This window comes from Salvia hispanica, chromosome 1 (genome assembly GCF_023119035.1).
Source record: "Salvia hispanica cultivar TCC Black 2014 chromosome 1, UniMelb_Shisp_WGS_1.0, whole genome shotgun sequence".
Taxonomy (NCBI): Eukaryota; Viridiplantae; Streptophyta; class Magnoliopsida; order Lamiales; family Lamiaceae; genus Salvia; species Salvia hispanica.
This window is the reverse complement of record NC_062965.1, coordinates 25,663,997-25,676,468: the sequence shown is the minus strand read 5'-3', so window position 1 is coordinate 25,676,468 and position 12,472 is coordinate 25,663,997. Positions and strand designations below refer to the sequence as shown.

The window sequence follows — 12,472 nt, the reverse complement described above, 5'->3', positions numbered from 1 at the left end:
GACCCCTACCAGCTCATTCAATGACCAAAATGAATGCAATAATAGTGCAAGAAAGGACGAACAAAAAGAAATAAGTAATTAGTCACAATTTTAATTACCTCAAAAGAGAAAAAAGAATAATCTCATTGAAGAAATTAATAACTGTTTATAAGAAATGGAATAAACCTTTATATGAAAAAATGAATGCAAACTGTCCAACTAATGAAATTGGTTGTTATCCTTCTTAGACATAGCTCATAGTAATAGAAAAATTTAGCTATACATGAATTAAATCCCACTCTTAAGATAAAGACTCTATAATGGAATTGGCTGCGAGAATAGTGGAGAAAACCTTTGTTTGGAATTTAGTCAAGTGTTAGTTTTGACAAATCCAACCATTTCCACTCATATCCAAAAATATTGTTGTAGATTGGCAAAAGTTAGTAAATTTGTAGTAATGATGATATAGGGATGTGATCAAATGAAAATTTTAAATATTGTATAAACACAAAACTATGATCTGGACCATTGAAAAATGTCAACAGATCACAAAAAAGCATCAACATGAAAATGTCAATAGAATTTCAACGGTAGTCAATGATTGATGTTGTGTTGATATTGTGTTGACATTAAAATTTTGAAATTTTACACTGTTAATATTGTATTGAAACTGTGTTTGAAGCTGTGTTGAGGAGTTTTGAGTTTGTACAATATATAAGTTTGCATTTTTTCACTATCCTGATGATACTATCCCGATGATATAAGTGATAGATCGGTGTCGAAGTTAGAAAGATAAGACCACTATAACGTAGTACTCTGTATTAATTTAGAATAAGTACATATTGTAACAAAAAATAGTGATGCAACCATTCTACGAGAATGACTGAAATTGATAGAGAAAATATAAAAACTCTGATTTCATGAATTTGAAATTAATAATATCAAACTGATTGCAAAACAATGCAAACCAATATATAAAAAGGATTTTTTGGAAATAAAACAAACTAAAAAAGAAATTAAAATGAAATTAAAAAAACAAAACTTTGAAATATAATAAAATGACGATTTTGCCTCTTAAATGATGTCAAATATCCAAAACTCATCGCACGTCACAGCTACACGAGCTTGGCTTGTCACCTTATTAAGAAATCATCATGCAACTTTCAAATTATTTTGATACAGTTGAAGTTTTCGGAAGTATCAATGTCGACTTATAACTGCATCGTATAGTTTGAGTGGATTAATGATATTATTAACTTGATAGATTGTCGTATTAGACTTAGTTATTTTTTTATTATAGCTAACTATTTATATAACAAATTCCTATAAGGCTATAACATTTATGACATGCGATTTAATACAAGTATACTTAATCAACTCTTGATCATTTGATTCATCAATTCTTGCTTCCAGTTGATTGATTGATTCCAGCATTTAATATACCCATTATCTGGTTGAAGAATAGTATAAATTCGATAAACTTCACCTCAAACTCCCTAATTTGTGTTGTATTTTTGTCGGCCACGTTATTTATTAGCAAACCGTCACCCCTAAATCTAATGTGTCTAACTTTAATTTATAGACAATAAATTAGAAACAAACTACGACAAAAATAGTTCGAGTAACCATCAACTCCAACCCCAAGCATGAATCATCACATGCACGACCGACTTTTAAATTGGTCGGTTTAAAACGGCAATCTATAGATTCGACTTCATTTAATTTTCTTAATATCCTAATTAATGTATTCGAGATCTCAATTGAAATCTATCATAAATATTAAATTAAAACATATGCAACTATAATCAATCAGATTCCATATCACACCTGAATCGGCCACGTGTCCCCCTTTGACATAGAAATACTCTAATCATGTCACGCACGTTCTTACTAGTTGACATTAATTTTATGTTCAGGTTCGTTGTAAGTTATTTTTGCAATTTAATTAATAATTTTCTTTAGTTGAAAAATTGGGCATATCCTTTTGAATGAAATATCACTACATATTAAAATGTGCGATGACGTAAATAGAATTTTTAACCATCAAATAGAAAAATAAAAGACAAAGACAAGTTATTGGAAGGTGTGGGAGATGGAGGTTGCAATTTTTATTATTATATTTGAATAATTTGGATAACATGTTCATGAATTAAAGAGATGAGGCTAAAGTGTCTTGTACCTAAAAGTTGCATCTTTATGTATGTTTATGGAGCGACCAACATCAATAAATTGGTTGTCTTGTCACTTAAGAAGGGATAGAGAAAGACTAACTAATATTTATTGCAGCCAAATATAACTATGTGCAAATAACAAAAACTGATTAAATAATAATAATAATAATAATAATAATAATAATAATATAACATATAAATACAACTTGCTTTACTTCTAATCAATTCCATAACTTTTACTAAAAGTTAGACATAAAATCAAAGATTTAATTTTCAATTTTTTGCAGTTTTTCCATAATAGTCAAAATCAAAATTAATACTACTTCGTACTGATGTTAATAACAAATATTATGTGAAAACAAAATCACGTTGTTTCGGAAAAAAATGTCGTTTTAACTAACATCTCGAATAGAGTGACATCATTTTCTCCGAAAAAACAACGTTTTGTTGTGATTTTATATATTTGATTTAAAAAATTATACTAGTACCGTAGTACTTACTACTCCCTCCGTCCCGCTTAAGATGACACGTTTTTCTTTTTAGTTTGTCCCAACCAAGATGACACATTTCCTTAATTGGAAACTTTCTCTCTCCAATTAATACACTCAACCACTTTTTCTCACCCCTATTAAAATATTCACCTTTCTTTCTCTCTATTTTAATACTTTCACCCACATTTTCCCTCTGCAATTAAACACATTAACCAATTACTCCTAAAACCCCATATCAGCTAAGGAATGTGTCATCTTAGCCGGGACGGAGGGGGTAGTAATTTATAGGATTGATGATAAATTATACTAATAGTGTAGTAGTTACCAGAGTACATATATAATATACATATACGTCAATAACAAATAATTATAATATTAATAATTTCAACATGCGGAAAATAATTCTAGGTTGGATTAAAAACAAGAAAATAATTTCCAACAAATATTCATAATGAAGGGGGAGAGAAAGGGAACATGGTCACATAATTCACATCGGCTTAAGATCACTTAATCCGTTATTCAACTAAAAAACGAACAATTATTATAAAATTAGTAGAATGAACTTATTGACAAAAATTGACATCATGTGATCGAGAAGGAATGTGTATTTTTTGGATATGTTGTATGAGGATGAAGCATTTTTATATGGGTATACATGTGATATGCTTTAAAATCAGATGCATGGATATTGATTTAGTTTATTTATTTTTGTAGTTATTTTAACGATTCATGATTTGAATTACTAATCAACATATCCTTAATCATTTTTCGATTATTCAGTTACTCATTATGATAATGAGTTTGGTAGGCATTGTTGTATTCTGTGGTAAATGAGTTTAGAAAATATGGTTTGAGGAATACAAAATGTTTTGTTTCAAATTAATATAAAAAGTTTTAAGTTATCATATGTCATAAAAAAGTTTAATTAATGCTTAAAATTAGTACATTCCGTTAAAAACCATTAACACCGTTACTTTATCTTATTTTTCATCTTATTCACTCTAAAATTATCATCTAAAAATATGATTAGAATAGATAAGTATCTTCATGAGGAGTTTGCATAACGAGATTGGGGTGGAAGAAGGTCATTTCGGTGCTGCAAGTCATTCAAAAACTAGCTACTATAGTTGCAGCAACACATTCATTTTTCTTTTAATATTTTTTAGAGAAAGAGATTGAATCTATGTGTGTTTGTATGTGAAAAAAAGGCTAAAACCAATTAAGAATAGGATAAAGGAAATAGAAAAATTTACATGGTCAGCTAGAAGGAGATGAATCATTCACCGAAATATATACTCCCTCCGTCCGCGATTAGGAGTCCCGGTCACTTTTAGGTAAAGTAATAAAAAATAGTTAAAGTGGAGAAATGGTAAAGTAAGAGAAAAAATAATGTTGACAAGAGTTTTCTCAACATTATTTTCTATTTTACTTTACCATTTCTCTATTTTAACTATTTTTTATCATTTTTATAAAATGGGTGTGCAAAAGTGACCGAGACTCCTAATCGCGGACGGAGGGAGTAGTATAATATATGGCTTATATACGTTATCAAAGATAAGGTGGAATTGTTTGCGCATGTGTTCAGTTAGGGAGGATGAAAAATTCGTTGAAAATTATTTATATAGATTAGCTGCAATTATTTGCATATTTGTTGTGTGATAAGATGCCTATATGGCAATGAACGAGGTATTATTTGAAGAAATAATATTAGTAAGAAATAATTTTGGAAAGAATAGCATAAAAAATAAGATAAAAATAACGGTGTTAGTGGTTTTTAACGGATTGTACTAATTTGAAATACTAGTCAAATTTTTTGTATGATATATGTTACCTTAAAACGGTTTGTATTAATTTGAAATAGTGGTTAAACATTTTGTATGTATAGTGTAATTATCCCACATAGATTGATACCGACTCTTCGGAATTTGGTAACAAATTTTGAAGAAGACATCAAACGGTCTCTTGGGAATTTTTAAATACTTGTAAAATTACAATTTTACCCTTTATTATTAATAATAATAAAAGAAACTTTTCTTTTCCTATGTTCTTTCACTCCCAAAATTATGTTCTATGTTCTTGATCTGGCACTGATCTTAATCATGAGAAAAGGTGAATAAAATTCCCAGAGAAGAGCTTGAAATCGAGAAAAACGAAGCCAACAATCTCTTGGGAATTTTTTAAATACTTACATTGTGAAGTTACAATTTTATCTCTTTTTAATAGTAGTAAAAAAATTCCTATGTTCGTTCACTTAGGATTACAAAATTCCTAAGAGAAAGAGCTCGAAATCAAGAAAAACGAAGCCAACAAACTTTTGTTGATAATAATTGTAGATGAGATTAAGAACTCAATATCAGAGGCATGCCACCTTAATATAATCATACATTAAAAAGGGTTTGAGAAAATAATGTACACTTGCACAAAACCATCTCAGTCCTCTCTACCACACTATTTATACACAACCTAGCAGCGAATACACGAAAAATATCTCACAATTCACGGGTATTTCGCCTTTTCACCTCTCGTGTTAGAATCACGAGGGTACGTTGAAGTGGAATAGCCAGGAGATTACAAATGCAAACACCATACAAGCCAACAAAAAGTTTAAAAAACGATGACCTTGCCAGAAATTTCGAGACTCCAAAATGGGTGCACGAGTCGGGGCAGTTGCAGCAGCTGCTTCAGCATCATTTGCTTCATTCCATTGTTCCATGATCAAGTCTGCCTCATTTACACCAACGACGTTTTGTGCTATAGAGCCACATATCTCACAGATTCTGCAAGTATAGAATGAGCCATAAAAATGAGCAAGAGTGATAGTTTCTTATAAATGGAAATAGAGAAAGTTCATAACGATTGGACAACGAGTAACTTACTCATATGTACGATCATATTATGTTACAGTCAAAATCCAAAAGGCCTTATAATCTAGATCATTGTGAACAGTAGATAAATCTCTCATCTCTGTATTCTACTAACTGAAAAAATTGTTCCTAACTTGGATGTTTTGTATTCAAATAACGTATCTTCATAACAGGCTACCGGAGTAGCTTAGTATAGGATGACTGCATAGTCTTTAACTGTTTACAGGCATATTACTACAATGGGTGAGGTTACGACTAAATAAATTTAGTAACTAAAGGTTCATGACAATACGAGCAACAACAAACGGTACCTTAACAGAAAAGTTGCAGTGACAAAAAAAAAAACAGGAAGTTAGCCTACATTGCACCGTGCAACCATTGAAGAGACAACATGCCCTAATTCATCGATCTCCTAACTTGTAATGAGCAAATAACCATATACACAGACTAAACCTTTTTCCCAAAGATATGGGACCAACAAAATCTGGTTTCACATTAATCATTGAACTGATGATAGCTATGAACTGAATGTAGTCAAATAAGGAGAAATTACAAAGACAATCAGGGTATGGCTGACATCGCTTTAGAAAAAAGTGTCCGAATAATTAAAAAAAAAAATGTTGTCCAGATACTTTTTGAGTTAAACTTTTTGATTCATCATCACTACCCTTCGTTTGAAGTTTGTATTGCCAACTTGCACATGTTTAGCAAAGTGGTGTGTGAGACTGGTTGGATAAAACACATGCTAAATGTTTGTGTCACTGTTAGAAGATTCCTCCATTCTTTCCCAAACAAACCTTGAGTTCCCTACACCTTGTACTATATTCCTCATATTTCTAGCTATGTGTTACAGGAATCTAAAGTCATGTCAGTACACCAAAAGATCCGCGTATGATGTTTTAGGAGTACCCGAAAGGAACATTCAAGAAGTGCGATGAAGGGTAAAAATTAAAATGAAGTGCTTATTTTGATAAGGGAATACTTTCAAGTAATTTTACCATTATTCTAAGAGTAACTAGAACAAGTCGGTCACTCCCGTACAAAATAGGTAAGATGCACTAACATAGGCATCTAAATTGCAGAATATTCGGTACATTCTTTCACATGATAAGATCTGGACACTCCATATTGTCTATGTAGGAAAAAGAGACAAGCACTAACTACATAAGCCTATTTCAACACGTTTAGCAATCAACAGATATTTCACGTTAAGTGGACCAGAATGGTGGAACAAACTATCTACTTGCATCTATGCTGACATAATGGCAAGTGTGGATCTATAGGTGGAAATATCTCACAATACTAAAGATTTATACGACTTTGGATTATCTCTCAAGATGTAACGCAGACAGAATAAAACAAGGTTAGCAACTGAACCCATTAGCTTAATTTGAGATACAACACAAAATTATGTCCTAAGTTATTGGCTGTATGAGCTGCAATCTTTAAGTAGAAACTAAGAACAAGAAAGCACCTAATATGTATGAATTCCACTAAAAAATTGACTGCAATAAGAATTGTGGAGACATGAGAAGAGTGTCAAATAATTATAACCCCACAAATACTAAAATCAAAGTCAAATGCTCACAAAGTAATGTAAATATAACCAGCTGCCATAAAAAAGCAGAATTCCTAGTGGAGGGGTTTCATCTTTTCTCCTTTACTCTATTATAGATTCTTTAAATAGCTACAGTTTGAGGCTTTTCCTTTCCTAATATCTTCCTTTTCCCCACAGTTGCCATGGCCACACCAAAATACTCTTTATCTTTTCCTTTAAAGTTACAGTTGTTTCAAACTAAACTTTTTCTATTATACACCTCAACATTGCACTATACTCAAAGAATCAATGATCAAAACCCCACCTCACAAATGCACACAGAGACATAAATCATAACATAACAATCCACAGAATCCCACATTTATTCCTAAATTATGATATACTCCAACCACAAGCATATAATGATGAATTTGAAGCAAAAAAGTAAACTTTATACAAAAATAACTCATTAAATTGTTTGAATTTGAGCTAAACTTACTTGTTTCCCTTAATCTTGAACCATGCTTCTGCACATTGTTTGTGGGAGGCAGCCAAATCATCCTTACAAGAACAACCTAGCTCAATAGGGATCCCAGATTCCTGATTGGTTGCATCCATGCTGAGATGGCAAATCCTGCAATCCTTGATGATTCTTGTCAGATGCAGCTTAGATTCCTCTGCACCAGATTCCAGATCCACCATCTCCACTGAGTACTCTGAAACATTTGAATCCCTCCTCTCATTCTTCTCATTCACATTAACAATAATCTCATTTCCATTAGAGGAAGGCGGCGCATCACCTCCTCTCTCGGCGGATACTACTGCCGGACAACCACCACCGCCGCCGCCGCCGCAGACATGAGTGGTGTTAGCTGATTCTAAATTAACATCCCCGGATTGCTGTAAAGATGACATTTTTACAGTAGCCCAGATCAAGATTCTTCATGAACAGCAAAAACAAGACTCAACATCAAGAATGAATCATCACACAATTGTCCTCTCTCTCTCTCTATTTCTAGGTTTATACTTTTCTGGCACTAGACTGTCATTTGATTGTGACGGTGGAGCAGCCAACAAAGAAATAAGCTTTATACATTGAATGATTCTGTATAAATAGAAGAAAAAAGCATTGCAACAAGTGAAACAGGAGCGTCGGTGTGAGGGATAACCATTCGCTTCCTCTGCCCCCTCTTTTTGCTGGGATATATTGCCAAACCTTTATCCAAATTTTTGACATAATTGTTCACGAAAAGTATCTATTATAGCTGCGGTAGACATGTGAGTTTTAATGACATTTTCATGTGTACACGTAATTCAACATGTGATTTGTATAAAAAAGAATATGTCTTCGTAAAATATACTCCATCTGTCCCATTAGAAATGCAACGTTTTCCTTTTTGAATTGTCCCACTAAAAATAAAACGTTTCTTAAAATGGAAATATCACTCTCTCTACTTTTCCCTCTCTCTTACTTTACTCTCTCTTCATTAACTCACAAAACAACACTTGCATAAAATTCTGTGCCGGAAACCAAATGTTTCATATTTATTGGGACGGAGAGAGTACTTATGAGAAACGAATTTAGTAAATTAATTTCTTTTCATTTTTACCTTTTCTCTCCTGTTTATCCGCCCTTTAATAATATTTTAATTATTTTTTCTCTAAAACTAGTGATAATATACGAAAAAATTATTTACCGTCAACAGTAAGAGAAAAATTAGAATATACTTTATTGCCTTTTTTTTTTTTTTTCAATTTGTCATCTAATATATAGTCTTTGTTGTTTTTTACTCGCTTTGTTACTGCTCTTTTGAATGGTCACAACCATTCCAAATTTGCTTCTCCAAGTAAGCTATGCGAATGGATTTATTCAAAAACCACGGTTCGTAAAATTCATAAAGTTCATAAGAAAATACAATTTGTAAAGTTCATAGTTTTTTATACCACTTTTATAATTTACGAGAAATACTAGATTTTTGAGAATGTTAATGATCGTAGCCTTTTAGGGACCAAAATCCCTTATCATAGTAACACATCAACTTTATTTAATTTTATCATAGTAAAATGTTTTCCAGCCATAATTTCAAAAGATGCGGAGTAATTTCTAGCTGACATGGCAGTGACATATAAAGAGTAAAGCAAAATATATCTACATGTCATCAGCAAAAAAGTATTAGACTCACTCTTTTGGCACATGATTTAAGAAATTGATATTTAAATAGTTAAAGTGGAGAGAATAAAGTATGAGATAGGGAAAAAGTAGGAGAGAGAAGAGAGAAAAAAGTAGGTGGAGAATAAAATAAGATAGATGCTTTTTGCTAAAAAAGGAAATGAGTCTAATATGTTGGGACATCCCAAAAGGGAAAGTTGGTCTAATACCTTGGGACGGAGGGAGTACTAATAATACAGTGCATAACATTATTCTCACTTTTGACATTAATAGGAAAATAAATTTGTAAGGCCTTCCCCAGTCAGATTTAAGCTTCATCCCAAAAACCTATGTTGGATTTTCTGCAGCTCTGCTAGAGCTTCTTTCATATTAATCCTTTTATGAGAAGAATCTGCACAACACTTTAAGGCCAACTCCAACATGGATGAAGTAAATTCCACAATTTTGTCGCCATGTTCTTCGTGGTTCATCAGTAAGTTGGCATCTATAACTCGATGGGTGAATTGTGGAACCGACCTTTCAATCCAACTCTTCAAGCTTAATCTCCATCAAACATGTCGTCACTTGGCTTTTTTTTCGTAAACACTTCCATCAGCATCACCCCGTAGCTATAGACGTCGCACCTTGTGGACACTTGTCCTTCTAAACCATACTCTACAATCACAAAAAAATGTACTACTATGAAACAATTTTCATTTATTATAAAGCATTATACTATATAAATGTAGAATAAAAATTCACCGGGAGCAATGTAACCCAATGTTCCCAGCGTGTTGGTTAAAACCGTGCTATCTCCATCGTATAGCAGCTTTGCTATAGCAGCTTTGCTATCCCAAAATCGCTTACACGGGCAACCATATCTTTGTCTAACAAGACATTACTCGGCTTCAAGTCACTGTGGACAATTGGCGTTGAATAGCCACTGTGAAGATACTCCAAAGCCGATGCAACATCGATCATTATATTCATTCTTTCCATGAAATTCAAGAAATGTTTTTGAGAATATAACCATTTCTCAAGATTTCCATTGGGCATATACTCAAGTACTAATGCCTTGAAGTCTTCATTGGAGCAACAACTTATGACACAATTCAGACACCTGTGTTGAATGCTACGAAGAATCTCACATTCGACATCAAATATCTTTGAAATACCTTCCAACCGAAGATTAAACACCTTGACAGCAACAACCTTCCCATTGTTAAGAATTCCTTTGTACACAGAGCAAGACTTCCCAGTGCCAAGCAAATTGCTCTCACTGAATTGTTCAGTTGCTTGCACAAGTTCATAATAAGAGATTCTTTCTGGCACAATGGGTATCATCTCATCAACTTCTATAGTTGTCTTACCTTTCCTTCTGTTTCTGAGAAAGATAAGAGCTAGAGAAACAATTGAAATGAAAGCCACAACCCAAAAGCAATAAATGAAGCTCGTTCCACTTTTTTCCCCTTTGATAAGTGACTAGAAACCACGGGGCAAATTGGAAAATTGAACCTCGAACTTCCACACAATGCCTTATTGCCCTTAAAAGAATCCATAGTGATGTTTCTGAAAGAACCGCCACTTGGAATCTCTCCACTCAGATTATTGAAAGAGACATTGAAGTAGTTGAGGTGTTGAAGAGCTTCCAAAGATTTTGGAATTGAACCAGAGAGGTTGTTATGGGACAAGTCAAGTCTCACCAAATTTATCATGTTTCCCATGGAAACTGGAATAGAACCTTCGAGTCTGTTATTTGCCAAAGACAGATTAACCAAATTCTGTAGCTTTCCAATAGTGCTGGGAATAGACCCCGACAACTGATTCATCGATAGATCTATATCGATTGCTGCTCCTAAGTTACTTATCTTTTGAGGTAAAACCCCACTCAATGAATTGAAGGACAAGTTAAGAATCAGCAAATCTTTTAGATCCCATAAGCTTGTAGGTATGCTTGCATGCAACATGTTGGACTGCATATACATATATCTTAAAGAAGAGATCTTTCCCAAACATGTAGGAATTGAACCTGATAATTGGTTTTGGCCAATACTTAATAAATTAAGGTAGTATAAATCACATACAACCTCTGGAATGGAGCCTTGCAACTTGTTAGCATCAAGATATAATCCTTGAAGATTATGTATATGTTTGATGGATAGGGGAATATTACCAGATAACTCATTGCCCTCTAATGCCAAGAGCGTCAAGTTTCTTAAGTTGCCTATTTGATCAGGAATGCTGCCATTTAATTTGCAGCGGGCGGCTCTGAATATTCCAAGTGAGGAAGACAAATTCCCAATGGACGCTGGAATGGTGCCGTATAGAGGATTATCTGAAATATACAAATGAGTTAAAGACCTGCAATTCGACAGTGATGTAAGGAAGGCCATGTTTGAAGAAGATGGTGCATTTGTATTATTGTTGCCGAACATTCTAAGGTCTTCGAGAAGTCTTAGGTTGCCGAGATCAACAGGTATATAACCACTCAATTTGTTTGCACTAAGTGCGAAAATTCTGAGTTGGGAACAATTAGATATAGAATTTGGTATTGGACCAGAGATTGAATTAACTGCAAGATTAAGCACTTCAAGAATGGGAGAGGTATGGCATAGACTGGTTGGAAGAACTCCAGATATATCATTCTTAACAAGATCAAGGATTTGAAGAGTTGAAATGTTAAAGAGCTCATGTGGAATAGGTCCACTGAAGCTGTTCAACCCTAACACTAATCTCTCCAGTTGGTATAGTTGACCAAATTCAGCAGGAATAATCCCTGCCAAAGATGAGACAAATTATTAGATTAGATGTTAAATGTCACAAACATATTACTAAAAGTCGAAGACATCGATTTAGCGTAAAATTGGTAAAGCATTGGAAGGAGAAAAAGTAGTTTGAGTATTACTCTATTTGTTAAAAAGTACTAGTAGATGAAGTGAAAAATAGTGATGAGCCATTTACCCAAAATGGAAAGATATTGACTTTAGTGGATTGATAAGATTATATGGGTATCATGAATATCATAAGGCCTTCTCTTCTTACCAGTCATGTAGTTTTCGCCGATGTCAAACTTTGTTAGCATTGTAAGATTCCCAATATCCCTTGAAAGATTCCCAGTGAAATTGTTGCGCCGTAGTGTTAATTCTTGCAAAGAAGACATGTTGACGAGAATATTCAATGATCCCCCAATCTGATTTCTTTCACAACCAAAACCAACCAGATTCTGAACATTGCCAATCTCAGGAGGTAGTGTACCTGTCAAATAGTAATTATGACTATTC

At 33.2% G+C, this 12,472-nt stretch overlaps 2 protein-coding genes across 2 annotated transcripts in view; both read right to left on the bottom strand.

Annotated features, from left to right (window-relative positions):
* Nucleotides 1–4,988: 4,988 nt before the first annotated feature.
* LOC125204550 lies at nucleotides 4,989–8,255 on the bottom strand. The gene is made up of 2 exons (XM_048103244.1): nucleotides 7,542–8,255; nucleotides 4,989–5,418 (listed from the first exon to the last, which is right to left on the bottom strand). The coding sequence occupies exons 1-2, from the start codon at nucleotides 7,955–7,957 to the stop codon at nucleotides 5,175–5,177; spliced, it is 660 nt and encodes a 219-aa protein (XP_047959201.1). The 5' UTR covers nucleotides 7,958–8,255; the 3' UTR covers nucleotides 4,989–5,174.
* A 2,931-nt stretch (nucleotides 8,256–11,186) lies between these two features.
* The window catches only part of LOC125201039 (probable LRR receptor-like serine/threonine-protein kinase At4g36180), a 30,452-nt gene continuing 29,166 nt past the window's right edge, over nucleotides 11,187–12,472 (bottom strand). The window contains exons 5-7 of the mRNA XM_048098916.1: nucleotides 12,234–12,446; nucleotides 11,625–11,967; nucleotides 11,187–11,526 (exon numbers count right to left, since the gene is read on the bottom strand). Of these exons, the coding sequence (XP_047954873.1) occupies nucleotides 11,523–11,526; nucleotides 11,625–11,967; nucleotides 12,234–12,446 (560 nt within the window). The 3' untranslated portion in view covers nucleotides 11,187–11,522. The remainder of the gene's footprint in view (nucleotides 11,527–11,624; nucleotides 11,968–12,233; nucleotides 12,447–12,472) is intronic.

Bases quoted from the DNA above. Each gene is read 5' to 3' on its own strand.
- LOC125204550 (XM_048103244.1), bottom strand. From the start codon at position 7,957: ATGTCATCTTTACAGCAATCCGGGGATGTTAATTTAGAATCAGCTAAC. The intron at 5,419-7,541 runs GTAAGTTTAGCT...CTATACTTGCAG, and splicing joins TTCAAGATTAAGGGAAACAA to AATCTGTGAGATATGTGGCT.